At 39.8% G+C, this 26103-nt stretch overlaps 1 protein-coding gene across 4 annotated transcripts in view; it reads right to left on the bottom strand.

The window, feature by feature from the left end:
• The window catches only part of Kcnq5 (potassium voltage-gated channel subfamily Q member 5), a 500328-nt gene that overhangs the window by 167594 nt on the left and 306631 nt on the right, over nucleotides 1–26103 (bottom strand). For all 4 annotated transcript variants that reach the window (XM_040729298.1, XM_021228536.2, XM_005072274.4 and 1 more), the window contains exon 2: nucleotides 2754–2844. In XM_040729298.1, the coding sequence (XP_040585232.1) occupies nucleotides 2754–2844 (91 nt within the window). The remainder of the gene's footprint in view (nucleotides 1–2753; nucleotides 2845–26103) is intronic.

Raw genomic sequence — 26103 nt, forward strand, 5'->3', positions numbered from 1 at the left:
GCCAGGCAGCCAGGCAGCCAGGCAGCCAGGCAGCCAGGCAGCCATCCATCCATCCATCCAGTCAGGCAGCTATCCAGTTAGCCAGTCAACCGACTAACCAACTAACTATCCAGCCATCTAGGCAGCCAGCCAGCCAGCTAACCAACCAACCAATAAAACTCCAGTCAGACAGAACTGAACTCTTTGAGCTGTTTGATTATATGTTCATAGGGAAGACAGTCTTTGAAATCTGATTAACTATCTAAAAAATATACTTTATAATATAGCAAGGTTTTCTAAATAATTAAGTGTTTTCAGGTTTTCTAATATTCTATAATTGAATGTCTGTGATTTATGCTATATTAATTCATTGTGAAAAACATTAAAATATGCAAGTTCTTTCTACTTACCAATTTCCAATAAAAATAAAAACTTAATTGTTTCATTTTAATTGCTCTTTAAAATAAAAAAAAAACGGAGCCCATTTCCCATAGAGGTATACTCTCTTAGCCTAGATAGATACACAGGGAAGGGCCTAGGCCCTGCCCCAAAAGACTAGACAGATTTTGATGATCCCTCATGGAAGGCCTCACTCTCCCTGGGAACTGGATGGGGGATGGGATGAGGTGTCGGTGGGAGACACAGGAGGATGGGAGGAAGAGGGAACTGGGGTTGATGTGTAAAGCAAGATTGTTTCTAATTTAAAAAAATTTATAAAAACAGAAAAAAAAGAAAAAGCACTGAATCTTAGCTTTGCTGTGTAGTTTGCTTATTTCTAGGCAGGTCGAACACACTTTAGCTTTAAAACTGACACCCTGAAAATGTAGAGCTACAGCCTGCAAATAGGAAAACTGATATAATCTTTCTTCAGTAAATACCACATAGCAGTACCCCTCTGAAATATCTATCTGCTGCACGAGGTCATTGCTCAAAATGAAGGTTCACATGCAGAAGCACTTTGTTTTTTGCTTTACCATATCTGAAGACATTCAAGACGGACAAGGTTGGGGCTCTGTGTTTGCAAGTGGTAGAGCACCTGCCTAGCATGTATGATGCCCCAAGTTCAGCCTTCAATATACAAATTATTACCATACCAAAATCCTTTTTTACTAAAACAAATCCTAGTTGCTAAAAGTTGTCAGTTGTTCATGAGACCACGTGCTTGAAAAGTCAAGGCTTGACTCATTTTGGGGTTCACAAAGGTTGAAATCATTTGGATTTCATGGGTTTCCTTATACTATTTAGAAACTGACTAATGATAGCAGCACTTATGTTCAGAGATTTTGAGAACCCATGAATTTTGGATTCTTGACTTGGTTATGTATTAAACCTTTTTATGGGATTCCCAATGGCTGGAAATTCTAAACATATGTTCATTCATGAAGTTATTCAAGGTTTTTTTTTGTTTTTAATTTTATTTCAAGGTCTGAAAGTCAGATTTACATTTTCAAGCTATAGTTACCGGTTCGGGGTAGACCTAAAATCAGCTGAGGCTTACACCTGAGGCTTCAAAAATCATTTGTAATAGGCAGAGAGGTGGGCCAAGCTAAAAGTCTACTTGCTCCCCAAATGAAAACTACCAATGAACAAACTCCTGGGGGGCTTTCTCTTTTTTCCGTTTTCTCCCCTGGGTTTAGAAATTGAAGTCATAACATTAGCAATATACCACTGAGCACAATGTGTGTGGAGACAAATTGGAGTAGATTTGTTCTTGATTCAAAACTGATTCTTCCCTAATGTAAGGACTTGCTGTTGTCGTAGCAATATCAAGCATAAGTTAACCATGTGAAAGCAAAGTCAGGAAAACATCTGCCTCTTTTCATATTAAATGGGTTGAAATCTTTCCTTTTCCACCTCTATGACACAGAATCTTTGCATCTTAAGTGCAACTAATCTCTGTTCGTTCACAGAAACCATTTTAATCCATCTCCCCTCCTTCCTCTGTTACACCATGCCTTGCAGAGTTGAGTTGTTGCAGCTCATTCACACAGTTCTGAGAATGTCAAGCCTAATAATTTTGGACTATGTGAGCCAGGTTGAAATGGATGCAAATGAACCAAACTTTCAATCAGATGTGATTGGAGCATGAAGTGCTATGGGTTCATTGTAATAGAAACTACAAGAGCTTAAAAGGCTCAGAATAACTCAGACTAAAATATCTTGGGGTCTTTTTCCATTTTAAAGAGAATTGGATAATTCTGTGTGGTTGAGGACTGACAGCATAATGGAAACAGAGAAATCTGCAGTTTCTCACCAGGTAACTGCATTAGCAGTGAACTCATAACACAGCCTGTTAGTTGAGAGAAGCATAAAGGGACTTCTGTTTTCCTATGAGGAGCTACATTCACACAGTTTTTAGCCAATTATACTTAGCTACTGCTAAATTCAGTTATTGGAAAATGCTTTCTACCCTGTAGCCTTCAGCAATAATGAGAAATCACATGCATGTTGATTTTTGTTATAATTGTTTATTAGCAGAGGCAAACACAATCAAAGCTGCCTTTAAACATTGCCTTCCTCTCATGATGTACCTGTAGGACATGACATTGTTGTCTAATAGAATCCTGACTATTTCTGCAAGGATTTCTCATATTTGGCTATCTGTTGCATCCAACAATCTTTGACAGTTTTATGTTTTGCAGTGACAATCTTTCTGGACATAATATAGGATAAAATGTATAGCATAAATATTATACACAGTTGTTACATCACATAAACTTTATGCACATTTATATATATGCGTATAAATTTATAAATATATATGATTCACTTACCAGAATTAAGAGGCAACTTGAAGCCAATTTTGTGTGCTCAGGGATAGTAGAAAACACTGACAAAATCAAACAACCAAATACAAGGAGAAAGCTGCAAAATAACAGAAAAGAGAAGTTTGATGAGAACCATGCAATCATGACAAAACAAATAAACCCACTTGAACAGGAGTGAGATAAATAATCCTGAGCATTTTAAATACCAGAGTGCAGTAGTATAATATTAAGTATAAATGGGGCTCTTTTGCAACTTTATTAATGGAGACAAGGTTGAATGTGTTGTGTTGTATGTGCATTGTGTGATGTGTGTGTTGCTGTATTTAAATGCTAACACTTAGAAGTCTGTGAATTTCCCGCACAACTCCTCTTCTAAAAAGGAACCCTAAGCAAGACAGAAGAGTGGCTCTTGCTCTTCTATCTGGGAATGCTTTTGTATTTGTTAAGTCTGTAAACTATCAGGCATCACGTGCTATTATTGCTAAGCTGAGCACCCATTGCCAGAGTCTGATAGTGCTTGTGGATTCTAACATGTAAATTTTTTGGGGGGGGGGATTCGTGTTGCACCCTTCCCCCATAGGGATCTGCTGACCAGCTTGTGACTAGGAGCTTCTAGAGAAACACCTTTTGTCCCCTTCTTCCCAGTAAGGCCTGCATGCAAGTCCCTGTTTTCTGTCCATCCTTATTGTCTAAATGCTAATTCCTGTTTGTGGCCCAGCCTTTGCCTGAGGACCCTAGGAAAGTAGGCTTCTGACCTTGGTGGTTTTCCACCATGCCTGCTACTGGTATATAATGCTCCACTCTTGTTAAAATAAATGCCATTCTCCTTGTAAGAATGAGCTGCTGTCTTTGTCTTCATTTACATCCTTAGCCCTTCTCCAGGATAGATCATTGTGAAGTTCTGTAGCCCTGTAATTGCCAACACCAGCTCGCTACATTTCGAGACAAGGTTTCTCTGTATTGCTTTGTCCTAGAGCTTGCTCTGTAGACCAGGCTGGCTTCAAACTCACAGAGACAGGCCTGCCTCTGTCTCCTGAGTGCTGGAATTAAAGGCGTGCCCACCAACTCCCAGCTGTACTTTCTTTAGGTTGATAGGAAGAACAGGGGGAAAAAGATGGTTTTCTCTGCTACCTGTGTACCCTGCAGCTCTTTGCAGTCAAATAGTTAGAGGAAAGGACTCGAAGTTCTGTCTATTCACATTTTAATGGCAGGGATCAGAAGTAACGAGCAAGCATTTTCTATCGGTCTCTGTAATGATGTTTCTATGAATATGGAACTTCTAGGATCAAGACATGGCTATGGATGCGTCTGAACTCCCGCAGAAAATCTCAAATAAAAGGGAAGTCTGTTTAAAGCCGAAGTTGAAATGCAGGCTATCAAAACAAACCAGAAACCCTGAGTGAAGTACTATAGACTAGATCTCACCAATACTTGTGTTCAGAAAATTCATATAATATGGTCTTCTCAATTGCAGAGGAATTAAACTCTAACTCCCCATAACTTGCACCAAAAAGATTTACAAGTTCCTTTATCATGCTAGACTCACAGTGCCCTGATAGTCTGGCCAGGGATTGACCGATTATGGCTTGAGCTCAAGTCTGCATCCTAATGCTTAGTTTTGAAAATTGTTAACAATTTCATATATAAGTACACATTTACATCATTTCCAACTTTTCCCTTTAAGATTTCCCATGCTTATCCTAATTCTTCTCAAATCCATGATCTTTTCTTCTGCAAATGTATGTGAAATTAAATGTGTAAATTAAAAACCCATTTAATCCATTTAGTGTTGTTCATTTGTATATGTATTAGGTACAGACCACTTAGGATTGAATATACCAGGGAATTAACCTGTAGAGAAGATGGATTCCTTCTCCCTCAACAGCCACTGACTGCTTATGGCTTTTCATGTCATAGTGGGTCTTGTGAAACACTTGTGTGTTGACTGACATTGCCATTTTTCAGGTCTTGTTTAGGTAACCCTGTTTTTCAGATCTCATGGGTACAGCATGCCTATCCGGTCTAGGAGACACTATCCAGCAGCAGGTGTCCTGATACTCAAGCTTTTAGAATCCTTCTGTCCTGTCTTCCACAATGGTTCCATAGTCTCTGGTACAGGAGTAGTGTTGGAGATATACCACTAATGATTATTTGTATAAATAACATTTTATTGTCACTGCCCTGTTGTCTATGTCAGCTTTCATATTAAAAGTGTAAAACAAAGTAGTTAAAACAGAATGTTCTGCCAGTGTTGTAGAATATTTGTACATTGTGTGAAGATGTATTGCTATTTGGTATAGTGGTTTATAGGCTTCCTTAGTCTACTGATGTAGCCACGATATACCCATGCAGAAGATTAAAATGCTTATGATGAAGGGCTAGGAAGACAGGGACACAAACTGAAAGATGGACTTAGTCCATAGACATTAACAACTTGCCAAGGTAACCTTTATGATCAGTTTAAAACTGCCATGAGATAAATATATTCCTTCAAGATTATTCAATAACAGCTTTGGCTTTAATTATATCTGAAGCATTTCTGTTTTGTTTCAGATAAAATTCATGCTTACCCAAAATTTTTATGCCAAGCTTTCTTTTGGAAGGTGGTGATTATTTTAAGATGAGGAGAGCATTTATGAGAAAGTAAATATTACCAGTTTCAAGGCTGCTCTGTTTAGCCAAGAAAAGTACCATCAGCTTTTTTCTGTTAGCTAATTATGAATCAGTTTCTGAGATTTAATTTTGCTAAGAAACTCAGGTTCTTGTTTGAACAAATGATGTCCCGATTCTAAAGCCTGTACTTTCAGAACAGGTGCACTTCTCTAGAATTAAAATGACATGCAAATGAAGTACTCAGAAAAGCTCAGCTGACACTTAGCCAGAGGAACCTTAGCAGGTTACATTACACACACACACACACACACACACACACACACACACACACACACACACCTCTAGCCACTCATAACAGCAACATGATACAGAACTTATACCTGATGTGGGCATTTCATGGAGCTTTAGTAGGTACAAATAGGCTTTGGTAATCTACTCAGAAGACACTCTTCTGTGAGCATTTTGGTTGACTATCTATTTTGCCAGAAGACTGCTGGGGAAACCATAGTAAAACCATCCTTATGTATATGAAGAACTCTTTGGGGGAGGTAGGAGTGTATATACTTGGAGGAGGGGAGATCATCAAGTCTTACATGGTATAGGATCATGAGATTAATAGACATACAGAAACATTTAAGAATGACAGTCCTTAGGAATCATTTATGTAAAAATAGTAACCACACCTGTGATGTTTCATTAAATTTCAAGTATTGCTATGATGAGCTAGGCACTTTAGTATATTGTATGGATGATGTTTTTATGTGTATCACCAATTATGATGACTCAAGTATGCGTGCCCGTATTAGTGACTTTACATGACTGGCTGGCCAACATGTATGTGCCTGGAGGCTAAGCTGTCTAATGAATCAAAGCTTAATGACCAGATTGGTGGGGGCTGAAGCTGATTGTGTGACTCTTGCATCCTAAATTTATCTGCCTTTATAAAGAGTGCTCTGTGAAATGCCCTTGGTATCTAATTTTTCCATGAGAGATGCACAGTTTGCCCCTGAAGTCTCCACATCTCACCTTTCACTGCAAAACAACAAAAGCATAACGAGACATTTGGGTGTTTTTTACAGTGATGTATTTGAGATCTATGTATTAATACCTTAATATAATGATCACTATAATCTCTGTAAAGTTCCAACCTGGGAAGTTACAGATTGCATGTGACATTAAAAGGCAATCAGAGAATTTGGGGAATAGTGCTTTATGCTTCTTTATTCTGTTTCTGAAAAAGGCTCTGGCAAATGTAAATGATTTAGAACTTGGTCTGAGAACCCATAAACATTCCAAGAGGCTTCTATCAAAGAAGAGGCTAGACTGTGTGTAAACACAATCTTGGACATGCTTAGTACAAAAGCTGACTTTAACGATCAGTGAATCCATGTGAACAGAAGCTCCTCTCTCACTCCCCATAGTGGTTATCTTTAAGAATCCATGAAAGACATTTGTTCTGTTTCTCTTTGAATCCTTCTAGTGTCCTGAACCTACTTTACGTCCATTCAGGCTTGCTGCAGACAGTTCTGTTTTTGGAAAACTGTTTCCTCCTTGAGTCAACTCCATAGAGAACCTTCACTGCTGGTCCTTTAGGTTCACAACTACAGAGTATATACACTCCTACCTCCCCCACAGAGTTCTTCATATACATAAGGATGGTTTCACTATGGCTTCCCCAGCACTCTTCTGAGTCAATACACCAAGGCTAATAGTTGCATAGGAACCCATGTTCAGATCTTGCACTTTCCTCACCAACGTGCCTGAAATATACTCACTCTGTCACTGCATCCCTTAATGTGAGACTCTGACGATGTGAGATCCTCCAACGTAAGCAACAGATCTGGCATTTAGTTACCAACATGAAATAGTGCCACTGTTCGTTCTTGCCAGGAAACTCAAGTTCAAAATTTCCACTGCCGAGATAATAGCAAAACTCTGGTTTCAAAAGGACTGTCTAAAGGACACTTTTGTTTCTGTCTCTTTGCTGCCACATCACAGAACCTGGGGTGAACCTGAACTATTGACCTGTGTCCAGAGTACACCCAGATTGGTCCTTAATGTAATTACTTTTTCTAAACTGTGTTTGATTTTTCTGCTCTTTCCTTGAAAAGGAATAATGACCACTTAACCAACATCCAATGCTTTGAGGGTTTCTCTGTATTTCACATTGTATTGGTTCCTGGAGGCGTCCCATAAGACATTCTCTCCAGTATTTTATTGTAAGAGATACCTATATTGCTTCTGAAAAAATGACAAAGACAGGTATCTTTAATATATTTGTATCATGGCTTTAGCTGTTAGGATGCTCAGATGTGAAACTGAAATTCATGTTAATAATGGCCCATTCAGTTATTATCAAGGATGCACATGTCCATGGACAGTCTTCCTTTCTAACATCTGTGTCCTCTCCTATCATTTGATCCTTGCCCTTGTCTCCCCCTCCCCCCTTTTATTTTCGAGACAGCGTTTCTATGCATAGCTTTGTAGATCAGGCTGACCTGGAACTCACAGAGATTTGTCTGCCTTTGCATCCCTAGTGCTAAGATTAAAGGTGTGTGCCACCACTGCCCAGCTCATTGTCCTTGTCTTAAATGTTTAGAGACCTTGTACCAGACTCTAAATTCAGACATAGTTTGTGCTCTCATGCACTTTCTGTTTCAGCAGGAAGATAGACCTCTTATTACTTTTATCCATTTACACACATAACACACACACACACACACATACACACACACGAGAGAGAGAGAGAGAGAGAGAGAGAGAGAGAGAGAGAGAGAGAGAGAGAGAGAGAGAGAGAAAGAAGAGAGACAGAGACAGAGAGACAGAGACAGGGACAGAAACAGAGAGATAGAGAGAGAGTCAATAGCTTCAACTCTTTTCTGCATAATTCAAGGTAAGCTCAACCAAATGACTGAGGATTCAAGTGATGAAGATACATTTTCATCTGTCATCACTCTTTGAAATGAGATTGTTAGTGCAGCTTTCAGATCCATTCTTCGTTAGCAATCAAGTACAATCACTCTCTCAAACTTAAAGTAAATTCAAATGAAGAGGCTTTGCACACTTGGATTCAAAAGTCTTCATATTTGTTACTCTATATATTATTATGTTAATCTCAATTCATTCATCTCTAGCAAGAACTGCCAACTCCGTTTTCTCAGAACCTTCAAGTGCCCAACATTGTCTTCTGGATTTTATTTTCAATGCTGTGTTGTTCTCTGGGGAGTTTTTACCAGGGACATAGTTTATGAAGGGTCCTGTCATCCTGTCGAAATTTCTTTCTATTCTTTAAGCACATTATAAATCACTTTTCAATGCTTTGCCGAAATCAAGACATTTTATCTGTTTTATTACTCTGCCACAGCTAGTTGGTAAGCCTATCCAACTGAAAAATAAGCATAATTTAATGTTCTTGCTCTTGGCAAATTTGTGTTACTTTCTAGTAATCACAGTTACTCTTCTGAATTTATTATAAAACATTGCTTAATATTCTATCTGAAGTATTTCTAGGAATTGCTATTGAGCTTATTGCTCTGCAGAGTAAAACCCCACTTGCTTTTTCTTATTTATTTTTTGATTATCAGAGTAGTTTCTTCTCTGGCCACTTGGGTCCCATTACATTTTTACAGGATTAGTGAAGATTATTAATTAAAGTCACTCATTATCACCCACAAAAGCTTCCACAGCTTACAGTAAAATAAACATTGAGCCCTAAATATGAACTCACAAGTAGCCAACATTTTAAACCAACTTATATTTTCATTATATCTTATCATATTTTTTCCAAACTGCTTGCGTTTGAAAAACTATGACGTCATTGATGGAAATGAAGGATCGGGCTTGGATTTGAAGAGCTTTTTCTGTGTGATCAACAATGGTGATACGCAGTAGCAAGAATCCTTCTTCTCTATTCCTATTCTTTATTTCCTCAGAAAAGACCACATATGCTAATTAGAAAGTTCATTTAAATTGTCTTTAGAAAGAAAACAAAACAAGGCCTATAATATTTTCAAGCTTCACACTCAGTACTTTGAATTGTGTGTATTTAGGTTTGTATTTGTGTATGTGTGTGTGTGTGCGTGTGTGTCCATGTCTCTGTTTATGTCTGTATATGTATGTATATGTGTGTGTAGACATGTCTGTATGCTTGTGTGTATATCTATGTGGATGTCTGGCTGTGTATGTATGTGTGTGTGTATATATGAGTGTGTATGCATGTGTATACATGTCTGTATGTCTGTATGTTTATATGTGTATAGACATGTCTGTATGCTTGTGTGTGTGAATGTATGTGTGCATATATGAGTATGTATGTGTGTTTGTATGTGTGTGTGTATCTGCATATGTCTGTATATATGTCCATGTAAGTAGAGATGCCCTTGGAGGCCAGAAGTATTATATTTCCTGCTCTTAACCACCAAGTTATTGCTCCAGTCCCTCAAAGCCTTTCTTTTGAGGGCAGTGGATGTCTTCGCTTCTCAGGCTTATAGTTTATCTAAAGTTACTTAGCTGAAAAGGTGGCTCATTGGTTAAGACCGCACCCTGTTTTTCCAGAGGACCTGGGTTCAGTTCTCAGCTCCCACACTGGATGACTCACCACAAACTGGAATGAACTCCAGGAGATCTGATGCCTTCTTCTGGTCTCCTTTGGTACCCTCCCTCAACGTACACATGAAGAAAAATAAATCATAAGAATTGAAATTATAATTGTTTTTAAAAATGAAAGAGCTTCTGTTCTTTTCATATTTAAAAACACAAGCTGGAGCTGGTTGTGTGGTGTAAAACATCTTTAGTCTTAGCACTCAGAAGGCAGAAGCAGGTGGATGTCTGAGTCTGAGGCCAGACTAGTCTACAGAACAAGTTCCAGTACAGATAGAGAAATCCTGTCTCAAAACAAAACAAATCAACCCAGAAAACGAACCACCATCACCAACAACAAAAACATGCAAGCAGGACATAGTGACTCAGCCCTCTCTGCCAGTCCTGCAATCTCAGCTACAGCTAAGGTTAAAGAAAGAGGATCACAGTTTTAAAGACTTCCTAGCCTAGCATTAGAAAGCTATCTCAAAATAATAATAATAATGATAATAATTGCCACAAACAACATAAAATACCTTGGGGTAATGCTAACCAAACAAGTGAAAGACCTGTATCGCAAGAACTTTGAATCTTTAAAGAAAGAAATTAAAGAAACCCTCAGAAAATGGAAAGCTCTCCCATGCTCTTGGATAGGTAGGATCAATGTAGTAAAAATGGCAATCCTGCCAAAAGCAATCTTCAGATTCAATGTAATCCCCATTAAAATACCAGCACAATTCTTCACAGACCTTGAAAGAACAATAATCAATTTTGTATGGAAAAACAAAAGACCCAGGATAGCCAAAACAACCCTGTTCAACAAGGCAATGTCCGGAGGCATCACCATCCCTGACCTCAAGCTCTATTATAGAGCTATAGTCGTGAAAACAGCTTGGTATTGGCACAAAAATAGACAGGTAGACCAATGGAATCGAATTGAAAACCCGGATATTAACCCACACACGTACGAACATCTGATCTTTGACGAAGAAGCTAAAAATATACAATGGAATAAAGAAAGCATCTTCAACAAATGGTGCTGGCATAACTGGAGGCTGGCATGTAGAAGAATGTGGATCGATCCATGCTTATCGCCACGCACAAACCTTAAGTCCAAATAGATCAAAGACCTCAACATAAATCCAGCCACACTGAACCTCTTAGAAGAGAAAGTGGGTGGTACCCTTTACGAATTGGTACAGGAGAGAGCTTCCTGAACATAACACCAGTAGCACAGACAGTGAGATCAACAATTAATAAATGGGACCTTCTGAAACTGAGAAGCTTCTGTAAGGCAAAGGACACAGTCAGCAAGACAAAAAGGCAGCCCACAGAATGGGAAAAAATATTCACTAATCCCACATCTGACAGAGGGTTGATCTCCAAAATTTACAAAGAACTCAAGAAGCAAGTCTCCAAAACATCAAAGGACCCAATTAAAAAGTGGGCTGCAGAACTAAATAGAGAGTTTTCAATAGAGGAGTCTAAAATGGCTGAGAGGCACTTGAGAAAGTGCTCAACATCCTTAGCCATGTGGGAAATGCAAATCAAAACAACTCTGAGATACCATCTCACTCCTGTCAGAATGGCTAAAATCAAAAACACCAATGACAATTTATGCTGGAGAGGATGTGGTGAAAGGGGGACACTTCTCCATTGCTGGTGGGAGTGCCAACTGGTTCAGCTACTTTGGAAATCAGTATGGAGATTCCTCAGAAAAATGGGAATAAACCTACCAGAAGACCCAGCAACTCCACTCTTAGGCATATATCCAAAAGATGCCTATTCATACAACAAAGATGTCTGTTCCACTATGTTCATAATAGCTTTATTTGTAATAGCCAGAACTTGGAAGCAACCTAGATGTCCCTCAACCGAAGAGTAGATAGAGAAAATGTGGTACATTTACACAATGGAGTACTATTCAGCAGAAAATAACAATGGAATCCTGAGATTCGCAGGCAAATGGATGACACTAGAAGAAACCATCCTGAGTGAGGTAACCCAGTCACAAAAAGAGAAACATGGCATGTACTCTCTCATATATGGATTTTAGACATAGATCTGGGGAGTGCCAGCCTACAATCCCATGGCCAGAGAGTCTGGGAAACAGGAACTTCATTCAGTGGCTGATCGAAGAAGAGGCAGACTCCCTCAGTTAAGTACTGAGCTGAACTCAAGAAAGCCAGTAACAGAGAGGGAGGACTGATGAACAAAGGGATTAAGACTGGGCTGGTTTAACCCCCAGAAACAGCTGACCTGACAAAGGTTAACTCTTGAATCCCAGGCATGAGCCTGGGAATCCAGCATGGGAGTGATCAAGACCCCCCTGAATGTGAGTGTCAGTGAGAAGGCCTAGGTAATCTATTGAGTCTTGGGCAGCAGATCAGTACCCATCCCGAGTATACACATGGACTTTGGACTCCCATCCAACAATGTGAGGTGCACTCTCACCCTGAACTCTTGGGGAAGGATCTAGGCCCTGCCCTATATGAAATGACAGACTATGGACACCCCCATGGAAGGCCTCACCCTCCCTGGGGAAATGAGGGGATAATGGGGGGTTTGGGGGGAGGGCACGGGAGGAGGGGAGGGAAAAGGAGAGGGACCTGGAACTGACTTGTGAAGCAACCTTGTTTCTTATCTAAATTTAAACTGAAAAATAAATAAATAAAAAATAATAATAGTAATACTTAAATAAAGGGCTAAAGATACAGCTCTGCTGTAGGGCACCTGCCAGCATGAACACGGCCCTGGTTTTCATTCCCAGTGCTGTAAAAAGCCAAACTAAACAAACCCAGTGTTGAGAGAGGTGACTCATGCTTATAATCCCAATACATGTGAGGCTAAGGCAGGAAGATGGAAGTTGACATCCTGGATAACATAGTGATATGTTTTCTTTAAAAAAGAGAAAAGGAAAGGAAACTGAGTGAGTATGGTTTTGGCTTCTTCCACCATTCTGTCCTCCTACTGCCTTTTTCAGGTCTCTGTGCAGCTTTTCACACAGTTTGCTTTTATTATGATTTTAAAATTGTTTTCCTCTGTTCCTTTTCTATGTTCCGATTCTTTTCTCCTCAAGTCTGTTATTAAAAGGGTCATAACCTCCTCAAGAGCAAGACCTCAGGTTTGGAAGGTATAGACTCTCCTCAATTGTTGTCCCATCTCTTGGTGTTACTCATGTATCTGGACTTGAAGATACTCAGTTGGATTGGACAAACTGAATGGATGTGCTATATCAGCACTAAGGTTAGGGCTGGCAGGATGGCACAGCAGATAAAGGTACTTACTACCCAACAACGCACGCCTGATGGCCTTGGTTCCTTCTCTGGAACCCACATAAAGATTGAAGGAGAGAATAGACTCCACAGACTTGTCCTTCTGTCCTCCACACACGCATTATGGCATGTGTGCCCCCTCAACAGAATAATAATAATAAAATTAAAAATAACATCTATAATATATCACATGGTTCCCCAATAACATATACTTTATTTCTGCATTTAAATTGATGAAAAATATGCATATGTACATTTATTTATGCAAAAGTAATATAAATTATGTTGGAAATTCATCTTTTGCCTAATTTAAAATTTTAAAGCTAGCCTATAAAGTAACACTTTAATTATGGCATTTTCATATATATGTACTCTGCTTTATTCTTATTAATGCCCATCATTCCCTCTCATTGCTCTATTTCTTCCCAACAAACAGTCCTGAAGGCTTTCATGTTACATGTATTCCATCATCCTTTCCCTTTCTTTCCCTCAGTCTGACCTCTCCTAAGTACCCTTCTTACCCTCATGTATATACACACATGCACACTCACACAGATGCACACAGATGCACAAACATGGACACACAGATGCACACATGCACACACACGCACACTCACACAGATGCACACATGTACACAAGCATGAACACATGCATGCATGCACACACATCCATATCCCATCTATGACGTGAAATGTGGATTTTGTCTTTCCGAGTCTGGCTTACTTCACTTAGTATCCCGACTTCATTCACTTTCCTGCAGGTGTCAAGGTTTCAATTATGTTTTGGAATGAATAAAGTTTCAATCTGTTTATGATCTACATTTTCTTTATTCACTTATCAGCCTCATGGATAACTAGACTAATTCTCATAGCAATAAACAAAGATGTGCAGTTTTCTCTGTGGTATAATGAAACATCCTTTAGATATGTTTTTTGGTTAGCTAGGTTACATAGCAGTTAGAATTTTAGTTTTTGAGGAGCCTCTACACTGATTTCCTCATTGGCTGTACTTGTGTATCTTTCAAACAGTTATGCACAAGGACTTTTTTTCTACCATATTATCAACAGAATTTGTTGTAATTTATTTTCTCTTCCTTCTTTCCATTCTTCCTCCCTCCCTCCCTTCTTTCCATTCTTTTTGTCAAAAACAGGACTTTCATTTGTAACTAATTTACTTTCCTTTTCTTTTTAAACACAATTTCTTTTTTCTCATTCTTTTTTATTATTTTAATTTTAAATAGTTTGTTTCAGATGTCAATCCCAGTTCCCTCTCCCTCCCCTCCTCCCGTGCCCCCCCCACCCCCCAGCCTCCCACCCTATTGCCACTTCCTTCCAAATAGGGTATATCTAGAGTCTGTCATTTCACTCAGGGCAGGGTCCAGGCACTCCCCTAAGAGTCCTGGACTCTGTTTATATGCCAGGGATAAACACTGATCTACTGCCCAGGGCCACATAGGTTGCCCAGGCCTCCTCATTGACTCTCACATTCAGGGGGGGCTGGATCAGTCCCATGCTGGTCTCCTAGCTTTCGGTCTGGGGCCCAAGAGCTCTCCCCTGTTCAGATCAGCTGTCTCTGCTGGTTTTGACAGCCCATTCTTTGCCAATTTGCTCATCACTCCTCTCTCTCTGTCACTGGGTTCCTTGGGTTCAGTTCAGTGTTTAACTGTGGGTGTTTGCCTCTGCTTCCATCAGTCACTGGATGAAGGCTCCAGGATGTAAACACAATTTCTTTATTGATTCTTTGGGAACTTCACATCATGTACCCCAATTTAGCTCCCCTACAGATTCCCCCATATCTTCTCTTAGCCCTTTCAGAGCCACCCCAAAAAGAAAATAAAAAAACAAATAAAAAGAAAGCAAGCAAAAACAAAAACAAGAACAAACCAAACCAAACCAACCAACCAACCAACCAATCAACCAACCAACCAACACAAAACCCAAATCTAACCAACTAAGCAAACAATCAAACCAACAAAATCCCTCTTTATTTTTCCTTTCCCACTTCTCAAGCACTTCTTCATTGGTCCTGGTGGCACTGGGAACAACATGTCACACAGTACACCCTCCTGTTCAGTCAGCTCCACTATCAAATGTGCCCTTGTTTCTGGCACACCATCATCACTGGATCCTTACCAGAATTCTTTGGGGATATCACACAGCCTCCCTGAGTCACAGAGATCCTGCTGGCACTGTTCCATGGGACCAGCGCCCTCACTAGCTCCAGCGGGTCCCAGATGGGGAAGATGCCAGGTGGCCCAACCCAAGGCCTGCCTGGTCATTCCACGCCACTGGGGCCACCTGCCTCAGATGAGGGAATCAGAGCCAGTTCTTCTACGCCCATATGCTATCAGGTTGGGTTCTTCCTTGCCTGTAGTGAGGGGTGGGATCATCTCTCCTGAGAGCAGGGATCTGCTCTCCCATGAGGGCTGGGATTAGTGGTCTTGGTTCAGTGTTCAACAAGGGGCAGGGCCAGGATTCCCTGGGCCAGCGAAGGGCAGACCTGGCTCAGGATGGAGCTGATTTCATCTTGCATGATTCCTATGGGTCCCTGAAGTGATACAGTTCATAGATATCAGCACAGACCTCAGTTGCTGCTGGACCACATGTCCTTCGGCAATAGCTTGGGTCGGTATGGCATCCTGGCTGTGGGTGGAAACACTAGACACTCAGATTGGGATGGCTCTGGCAGTGGCATGGCCCGTGGACCCCATCAAGGCCTCAGGCTGTGCCCTCAACCCAGGTTTGTGTGTCCTTTGTTGGCAATATGGGACTTGGACTTTGGCACAGACCCCACCCATAGTAGGACCATGGACCCAAACATGGTCTTTGGCAGCAATCATGTCTGGTTGTCAGTATGGCCCCAGGTGGTGGTGAAGGCTAATCTACATCAACAATCCCAGCAGCAGTGTGGTCTCTGGACACCAACTCGGTCCAAGGTGGAGGTCCAGAGCCCAGAAATCAGCATGGACCTTAATGGCAACAGGAACCACAGACATCAACACAGACCCTGGCTGTATTAGGGCCACAGACCCAGACATGGCTCCCATCCGCAGCCCTGGCTGACATCACCATGGCACCAGGAAGTAGTATGTGCCACTCATATCTGTAGGTCCACAGCTATAGCATGGCCCTAGGGCATCAACATAGTCCCTGGTTGCTGATCAGACCAGAGCAGCTACACAGCCTTTGGTTGGGCCAGGGGCCACAGACATCAACTCAGACCCTGGTTGTTGTAGGGCTACAGACCCAGACACAGTTTTCATCAACAGTCCAGGACTGGACAAAACCAGGACCCTGGGTGGCAGCACAGGTCACCCAGACCAGCATGGCTGTGGTGGTGGCAAAGCCTTCAGACCCCAACAAGGCCACAGGTTGAGACCCAGACCCCAGGCTTTCATGTGTTCTTTGGTGGTACCCTTGAATGAATTGGTACAGGAGACTGTTTTCTGAACATAACACCAGTAGCACAGACAATTAATAAATGGAACCTCCTGAAACTGAGAAACTTCTGTAAGGCAAAGGACACAGTCAACAAAACAAAACAGCAGCCCACAAAATTGGAAAAGATATTCACCAACCCCACATCTGACAGAGGACTGATTTCCAAGATATATAAAGAACTCAAGAAGTTAGTCACCAAAACAACAAACAATCCAATTAAAAAGTGGGTTACAAAAGAAGTGGGTTACAGAACTAAAGAGAGAATTCTCAATAGAGGAATCGAAAAATGGCTGAGAAACCTATAAGCAAGTGCTCAACATCCTTAGCCATCAGGGAAATGCAAATCAAAACAACTCTGAGATACCATCTTACTCCTGTAATAATGGCTAAAATAAAAATACCAATGACAGTTTATGCTGGAGAGGATGTGGAGGAAGGGGAACACTCCTGCATTTCTGGTGGGAGTGCCAACTTGTACAGCCACTTTGGGAATCAGTATGGTGGTTCCTCAGGAAAATGGGAATCAGTCTACCACAAGATCCAATAATCCCACTCTTAGGCAGATACCCAAAAGATTCATACAACAAGGACATCTGTTCAACCATGTTCATAGCAGCATCATTTGTAATAGCCAGAACATAGAAGCAACCTAGATGCTCCTCAACTGAAGAATGGATAAAGAAAATGTGGTATGTTTACACAATGGAGTACCACTCAGCGGAAAACAAAACAAAACAAAAACAATGGAATCTTGAAATTCACAGGCAAACGGATGGAACTAGAAGAAACCATTCTGAGCGAAGTAACCCAGTCACAAAAAGACAAAAAATGGCATGTACTCACTCATATATGAGTTTTAGACATAGAGCAAAGGAGTACCAGCCTACAATCCATGCCACTAGAAAAGCTAGGAAACAAGGAGGACCCTAAGAGAGATAGACATAGATGGTTCTCCCGAGAAGAAGAAAGGGACAACATCTCCTTAGCTAATTGGGAACTGACTTTTTTGTGTTGTTTTTATGCTAATACCTTGCTTTACAATTTATGTTGGATCCATGGAGATGGCTTAGTGAACAAGAACTCTTGGAGTACAGCACATGAGAACCTTGCTTGGATCCTTAACACTCACCTACAAGGCTGAATGTGGCTGCATGAGCCTGTAACTCCAGTGCTTGTGAGTGGAGCCTGAGGGTGGATCACCTAGTTTTCTGACTTGGAAGCCTCTTCAGAAAAATAAATCAAGACCCAAACTAGGAGATCCAGTTTCAATACAAGAGCCTGACTCTGGAATAAGACAGGCATGGTAGATGAGGGCTGTTTGGTCTCCTCTGGTCACCACAAGTGTGCATACCTGCACACACGAATACACACACACACACACACACACACACACACACACACACACACACACACTTATGGTTCCCTATATTGCTACCTCCACGAAAACACCTTTGTTTCTAAGAGCTGCACAAGAACAACAAATTTTTCATTTTCCCTATTGTAGATCCTCAAAAAAGGCCTTTATCCTTTCTATTTTCTGTAAAATATCGTCCTGTAACATAATATTGTGACATTATAGGGACTCTTCCTGCTTCTGTATGCTGATTTCCCTACCCACATGTCAGCAAGTCCCACATCAACTTATCCCCACGTTCCTGCTCTGTTTGCACAGAAATAGGAAGAGAGGCAGACAGAGGAGGCCAAGGGGGAAAGTAAAGGACAGAAGACAAGGCATAATGGCACAGAAGCATGAAAATGCCATGACGTAATCCATCCAGTCTATGTATGCTAGTCTAAAAATTAATAACAGAATGAAAATTAAAATAAATGTAATCAAGGACATCAAACTGATCATCTCTGTTCTTACACAAATTCCAAATTGAGTTAAAAATTCCCATTACCACACAATCTCTACATGGGTCCATTAATGCGGACAACAATTATGACAATGAATTACATGACTTTACCATTGGAAATCTTTCTTTTTTAAATAAAGATTTTATAAATGTTTTTATAGTGAGATATTAAGGAGTGTAAAATATGAAGCAATATGTAGCAAGATCTATATTGTTCAAGCTATTTGACTCAGTCTAAGCACCCCCCCCCACTTGCAGGCTGGCAATGCATGAGCTGGGTTAGGATCACAGGAGGAAGTATTTGAGGTTGATGTATTACTGTGTTATCACCACAGATGTCAACTTTGATGAGTTGGACCTCAGTGTTCAGCCCTTGATGACTCCAGTTCCTCTGAAACTGAGTTCCCTTAAATCAATGTGCTGAAGAACTGAGCCGTTTCTTCCCTGCAGTTGAGAGGTAGGAATGAGTCTTAGTCAAATTCACCAGGCATTTTAAATCATTAAAATGACTGCTAATGATCCTGCTGAACTGGGCTGTTATGTTAATTAGCAGATAATACACAATGAGAAAGGATCCATCTCAGAAGAATGTTCTAATTATCGTCAGGGAAGAAATAAAAACTATCTGCAATGGTGAGGAAAAGACCTTTGTAAAGTCCATGTGAGCATGCCCATTAAAGTTATGTTCTTAAGACGTTCATGCCGTGAAATTGCTAACCCAGTCTCTAGGAATTCTGATAACACAAATCCATATGATTAAATTCTCCATGTTTCTTGACAAGTCTATTCATGACTGAAAATGAGGTATGATATAGGCTTAAACAGATCTTCAAAGATGTTTGCTTGACCATAGTTGTCTGGCTGGAATACTTTTTTCATAAAATTAAGTGTCAAATCCTGACAATCACTGTAGTTTCCATTACTACCATCTTACCTGCAAATGAAAACTAGAATTTCTGAAGTATATTTAGTCACTTATTTATTGTTGGAGATAAAACTATGAGGTGATAAAATGTATACCTTAATATGTTTTTGTCAGTCAACTAAAAGCTATTTTAAAGTACTATATTTAATAATAAAAATTATCAGTTTGATTGCTTTCAACTGGGGAGAGCCATATGTAACACTTATTTAAAACCATTTTTTTCCTTGAAAAGTTTTCTGAGAACATTCACACCCCATGGGAAAATCTCAGTGGGCTCTTTGTCACACTTATGTACAAGAGGATCTATCTTGTGCAATGAGAGCATTTTAAACCTGCCAAAAAGTAAAGATTTGAAATAAAATTGAACCAAGTCATGCTGTGTGGCCCGAGGCATGGAGAATGACTACCTTTCTCCTCTCCTTTCTTTTTTGTCTATATAAATAAAGTAGTCAAGCGACTAAAACAGAAGAAAACAGAATCTCCCTGAGTAGAGGAGTCTTGGCAGTAGTTTTTATGATGTGGTACAGCATTGGGAAGAAATAAACTCAGCGCACAATTGTCTCCAGAGAGTAATCACCATAAACTCTGGAACCACTACACATGTAAGGATCTGCCCACCTAATACAGGTGCTAAATGTTTCTCTAGGGATGGACCTATGGTGACACTTCTTATTCTTGTGACTGGAGTTGAAAGGAAGCTGAAAGGAAATTTCTGTGTGTGTGGAGTTAGTGATGTATTTTATAGACCAGACAACTTGGCAAGCGATGACAGACATCAGAAGCACACACTTCCCCTCTTCAGAAATATATTTAGAGACAGTTTAAAAAACTTGGGACACTCTTCCAGGGACTGGTAACTAAACAAAATGGTCTATTTTCTTTCTGAGGCTGCTGTACTGATAGACAATAGGAATATCCTTCACAAATAAAATAAAATAAAAAAGAAATACCCTTCTCCCACGTATTTTGTGTAGTCAAAATATAGGTGATGATATTATGTAGGTAGACACCCATTGCATTTTCAAAAGGAAGTCAAAACATGGTTGTCTCTAATATTTTACCTGCCACAGAGAGTTCTAGAGATTATTTACTTAAGTTTTGCTTTTGTTTCATGTACATTATGATGGTAGATGTGGATGGTGGGAAATATAAAAGCGTTATCTATATGGATATTTAGCCTTACAATTTTTTTGCACAGTCACTCATTTATCTCTCCTTATCAAAATTTACTTTTATTATTTTAATTGTGTGTGTGTGTGTGTGTGTGTGTGTGTGTGTGTGTAGGTGCCAGTTGAGTTCAGAACAGAGGGTTGGGATTGTATGGAGCTGGAATTATAGGTGATTCTATGTGGTCCAACAAGGGTGTTGGAAACCAAACTTGAGCAGTACCTACTCCCTGAGGCATCCCTTCAGATCTTATCCTTTTATTTACTTTGTTTTAAATTTTGTTTTGTAAAATGTTTATTTTTATTTAGTGTGTATATGAGTGAGTGCTTGTACGTGTGTGTGTGTGTGTGTGTGTGTGTGTGTGTGTGTGTTTGTATGTGTGTGATGTGCCTACCTGGTGCCCTCTAGGGCCATAAGAGGGTGTTGGATTTCTTGGAACTGAGGTTATAAATGCTAGGAACCAAACCCTGGACCTCTGCAAGAGGTGTCTCTACTCCCCCTTCTTTCCCCTTCTGTCTTTCAATGCTAGGAACCAAACCCTGGACCTCTGCAAGAGGTGTCTCTACTCCCCCTTCTTTCCCCTTCTGTCTTTCAATAGAAATGTAACTCAATTTTCGTACTAGCAGTTGACTGAGAGGCAGTAAATAAATCTTAAAAAATCTCCATGACTTAAAAATTTAGTTGTTTTTGGGTGCTCTGTTCTCTCACTTGCATTCAGACAGCAGTAGCAAGAGGGCCCTGCTGTTGAAAAAGAAAAGCTACAAATAGTTTCCAGTTCTGGGATCTTTAAAATGCAGAAGGTTGTCAGGAACCCAGAAATATCACCTGCACAATCCAGGAAAAAGTGCATTATTTTTCCACTTCTCGACAGAGAATCTAGGCTATGTTTTCCTCACTACTTATTACCATTTGAAAGAAAGGAAGGGAAGGTAGATTTACAGCAGGAGGTGGGAAGCTTTTTTTTTCTGTAAAAGATCAGATAGTAAATATTTTAGGCTTTGGGAACCACATGGCCTCTTTCACAGCTACTCAAATCCTATAGTTGGAGTGCAAAAACAGCCACAGACTGTAAATGAATGGATATGTGTTTTGATAAAACTTTATTTGTATTTCAGTGGAAGATCCCGTGAGTATAAAGGCAGCACAAATAGACTCCCTGGGTTTAAAATACAAGAAGAGGACCTAAAATTAGGCAGATAAGGAAAGGGGCTGGATCTATGAGGAGTTGGGTTTGGAGTGGATGTGATCAAAACACATTGTATGGAGTTCTCAAAGAATTATATCCTTTTTAATGGGCAACAATGTGATTTCCACGCTGATATGGCCACACAACATCAGTTCTGCTCTGTAATTTCTTCCTTCCTCTCTCTTAGAACTTTTATTTTGGTCTTAAGTCCTTCTGAAGAAAAAATCTTCATGTAGATGCTTTCATCATGGAGTATGCTGTAGATGTGAAGAATAGGGTGAAAATACAGCGAAATTCCTGTGTTCTTTGTCCCTTTAAACGAAGGAAAAAATAGGTGGAAGCAAGTGATATAAATATTTTGAAATTTCTTTTTAAATTTGGAATTATTTTTAAGTTCTTATTAGTCCTTTGTGAGGTGTTCTCCCTGCTCCCTGAGACAGGGTTTCTTTGTGTAGCTTTGTAGACCAGGCTGGCCTCGAACTCACAGAGATCCACCTGCCTCTGCCTCCCAAGTGCTGGGGTTAAAGGCATGCCACAGCACTGCCGAGCTAGTCCTTTGTGAGTTTTATATGACGTTGATCACATTCACCCCTTCCCCCATCTCTCCCCTAAACAACCCTCCTTTCCTTACCCATGTAGCTTTCCATTTTTTCTTCTAATTCTTCAAGACCAATCTGCACTTCCCAAATATTCTTGTATGTGTGTTTTCCACTCGAGAATGTGAGAACTGCCAGGGACTACACTCTTAGGGAAAACTATCCCTTTCTCTCCCAGCATCTAACAATTGCCTACAGCTCCACTGCTGGGAATGGGGTTGTGTGCTCTGTTCTTAATATTTTGCGAATGACAGAACTGGGGAGAAGGCAGTTTGCTCTCTTTATTACTCCTGCTTTGTCATGTGCATTGGATAAAGTGAGTATCAGCTAATCAGAAAAGCTTTTGATCTTTGTCCTCCCTGGTTAATGTTGCCTGGTGGCCAACCATAACTGGAACAAAAAAACCATAGGGGATTAAGCAGGCTATTATCCCTAATGGATGTCAGGCAATGAGGGCCTGACTGCAAGAATCTAAGTTTGAAAAGTTCTCCAGAGTGTGTCTCTTTCACCATCAAGATTTGGGAAATAAAATAACTTTGTCTCTAGTTTCTGAACAGTCTTCCCTAAGAGTTTGAGTTTTTCAAGGGAATTTCATAAAACTCTTACCCTCCATGGGGAAATTGTATTCAAATGTTTGCGAGTACAGAGATACATGGAACTTTTTAAGCATCTCTGAGAACAACTCTCACATACATTTAATTTTGGGGAATAATTCATGGCATGTCTAAAATCGTACCCTTAGCCCAAAGGATTTTTTTCTTCATTTTAGGATTTTATTTTCTTTAAAGCAGTTTTGCTTTTACAGAAAAGTTGAGAGGAAGGTGTAAAGATTTCCTATAACCTCGAAGTTCAATTTTTAAATGAGTACTATAAAAACTTAAGATATAAATTTTCTTTTTATTAGTTAGAGATTTACACCCTTCAATATGATATGAGAAAACTATGATCAACAGTAACCTATGACTGAGAAAATATCAACTGAAGGACCTCTGGTGTGTGTGTGACCTCTTTTAGGGGCATCATTATGAATGAATGAGCAATTGAATGAATGCTTTCATTTTTCAGAGTACTTCTTTCTCAGATTTACTTTGCAAGCTCAGATTATTTAGTAGAACTAGCATTATGTCAGTCATTAAAAGGTGTGGAGTCCAGTTCAACTTCACTGCTTCCTAGCTTAGAACTCGTGGACAAGTGTAATGTGTATAGGACTTGATTTTGTATGAGTAGAAATTAAAATACTGTGTAAATATATGGTATTCCTGTCAGAGAATGGCAAAGTTTTAGAGAGCAGGCCTGTGTTTTACTCCTTCAAAGTTAAGAAAATTTCATGACGACCTACCAGATACTTCTATTCTTCTCCATGGCTGTACAGAAAGACATTCCTTAAAGATCCTTATGAACTTGTATTGGCTAAATGATTAATGACACATATGTATTCACCAGTGCCATAGGAAATAGAAAATGCACATCATTGCAAGATTGTATCTATTTCAAACATTGGATTTTGGAAAGGAAGACAATAGATTGGCTTTCATGCATGATAGATTGCCTCAGACTGATGGCAACCAGCAAAGGAAAAGCATAGATAAATGTTAGGGATAGAGACTTCTTTACCCGTAGCCAGAAAGGTAGCAAAGCCTTTGCCACTAACAGAGCGTCTACCTAACAAGACCCTATTTCTACTAAACTCATCTTTTATACAACTCACCAGATCATACTTAATGCTTGCTCTAACAGTTAATTCTCTTCTTTTGAGTAATTGGATTTGGCATTACTGAAGCTATATGTGGAAAACTGTTGTGCTATTTTCTATTTCAGGGCATATGAACTGTATGCATGTGGGTATGTAATACAGTTGGGGCAATATAATATTAAACAGTCACGTGAGATTTTATATTCTTAACTCATGAAGCTGGTAGTATTTTTTCTGCCTTTACTGTGTGTGTGTGTGTGCACATGCACATGTGTAAATTTAATGGTAAGTAAGGAAAAAAATTGTAATTATACATGTTTGAATGATAAAGCAGTATTCGAATAAACAATCCATGCAAGTTTGAAAATCCTGCCATATATTGATAACTAGAGGTTGTCATGGGAAGAGATTTCTCATACAAACCTGAATTTCTTGGATCATATAGATACTTTGGACAATGCCAATAAAAACAGAAATCAGGAGTGGTATTAGGAAAAAGCATGACAACAGCTGACTTATTCTTCATGTGTGAAATTATACTTACTCCACCGACTTTATTTGTCCTGTAAATTCAGCTATTTGAGAACTTGCCAACCAGGAAGTGGACAATTAAGTGTTCACTAATACCTGGAATGGTAGACCAGAGGATATACAAAGAGAGAGGATACACAAAGAGAAGGGGCAAGAAGGGAAGTCTGACTCAAGTTTTGAATTTGACTTTCCCAACTCCCCCAACACAACCAGAGTGCTTTCTACCCAAGGGTGGAGGAACAATCACTCATCTAAGGAGTGAGCTAAACCATCAGGTTCAACTCTAAAAAGCTGCCACTATTGGCAGCCTGAAACGATGGCATTTTAGCAGCTTCACGTGATCCAACTTTTCATGCTACATAGGTGTTAGTGTTATACCTGGCTGTATATACATGGTCAACACTTAAATCCAAGCATAAAGTTTGTGTACATCTTCCCAGGCTACAAAGATGGCTTCCAAAAGGGATGAGAAAAGTATCCTTTGCAAGCTGTTGTTTTCAAAATATCTCCTTTGTCTAGAGGGCTATCAATTCAGTCACTTTCAAACCCGGTTATATTTTCTTCTCAAGTCGGAGTTAGAGCAACTACTCAGTGGTTAAGAGCATTGCTATTCTTGCTAAGCAACCAGGTTCAGTTCCCAGCACCTGCGTGGTGGCTCCAACCTGTGTAACCCTAGTTATAAAAGATTTGACACATTTGACCTGACATGGCGCATACACACTATTAAAAATCCTACATCTTAAAAATTTTTGTATGCTGTGATTTAGGCACAAAAAACAACTATCAAACAACTGCATATTTCGCCTTAAAATATGGTTAAAATAAATCTCTCAAAACTAAGGTGCAAAAAAATAAGCAAATAGTGAGAGACGTCTTACAGGACCCAAAGAACAGTTAGGAAATTTTAGTCTGCTATTTTCAGCTTCAGCCTCCAATCTTCTGCGTCAGGTATGCAGTCATCACATAGCAACTGAGTGAGTAGCCAAAGAGAAACTTCTTAGTGAGACCACATTGTTTACTCTCATTCCAGAAGCCTGCTGGCCGGAAGCATGAACAAACAGCAGGTGTTGCTCCAGCTTACAACTGCGGGTTGGTCTTGGTGCTTTGATTAAGTTTTGGCTAAGTTATTACTTTTCACCTTTTTTTTTTGCAAATATTGCATCCATCTTTATGTGTGATTATAGAAGCAAGAGCAACAAGAAGCAAAAAAAGCCCTTCAGATACTATTAATCTCATGCTTAAGTGAAATGACTTTAAGGAAAGAAATTTGTGGATTCTAAGAATAGGCTCTAACGGTTCTGAAACACTGATGTCACTGAAAGTTATTAATATAGAAATCTACAGTTTGGTCCTAGTCCCTGGAAGTTACCGCCTCAGGTTTGGCCTTGCCCATCCAAATAGCCGAGGACAACTGGGAAGCTGTAACTTCAGTCCCTTGCTCCTCACTCAGTGCTTTTACATTTAACTGTACTTTTCATTTTAAAAGTTTGGCCTC

The sequence above is a fragment of the Mesocricetus auratus genome, unplaced genomic scaffold (assembly GCF_017639785.1).
Source record: "Mesocricetus auratus isolate SY011 unplaced genomic scaffold, BCM_Maur_2.0 Super-Scaffold_100021, whole genome shotgun sequence".
Lineage (NCBI taxonomy): Eukaryota > Metazoa > Chordata > Mammalia > Rodentia > Cricetidae > Mesocricetus > Mesocricetus auratus.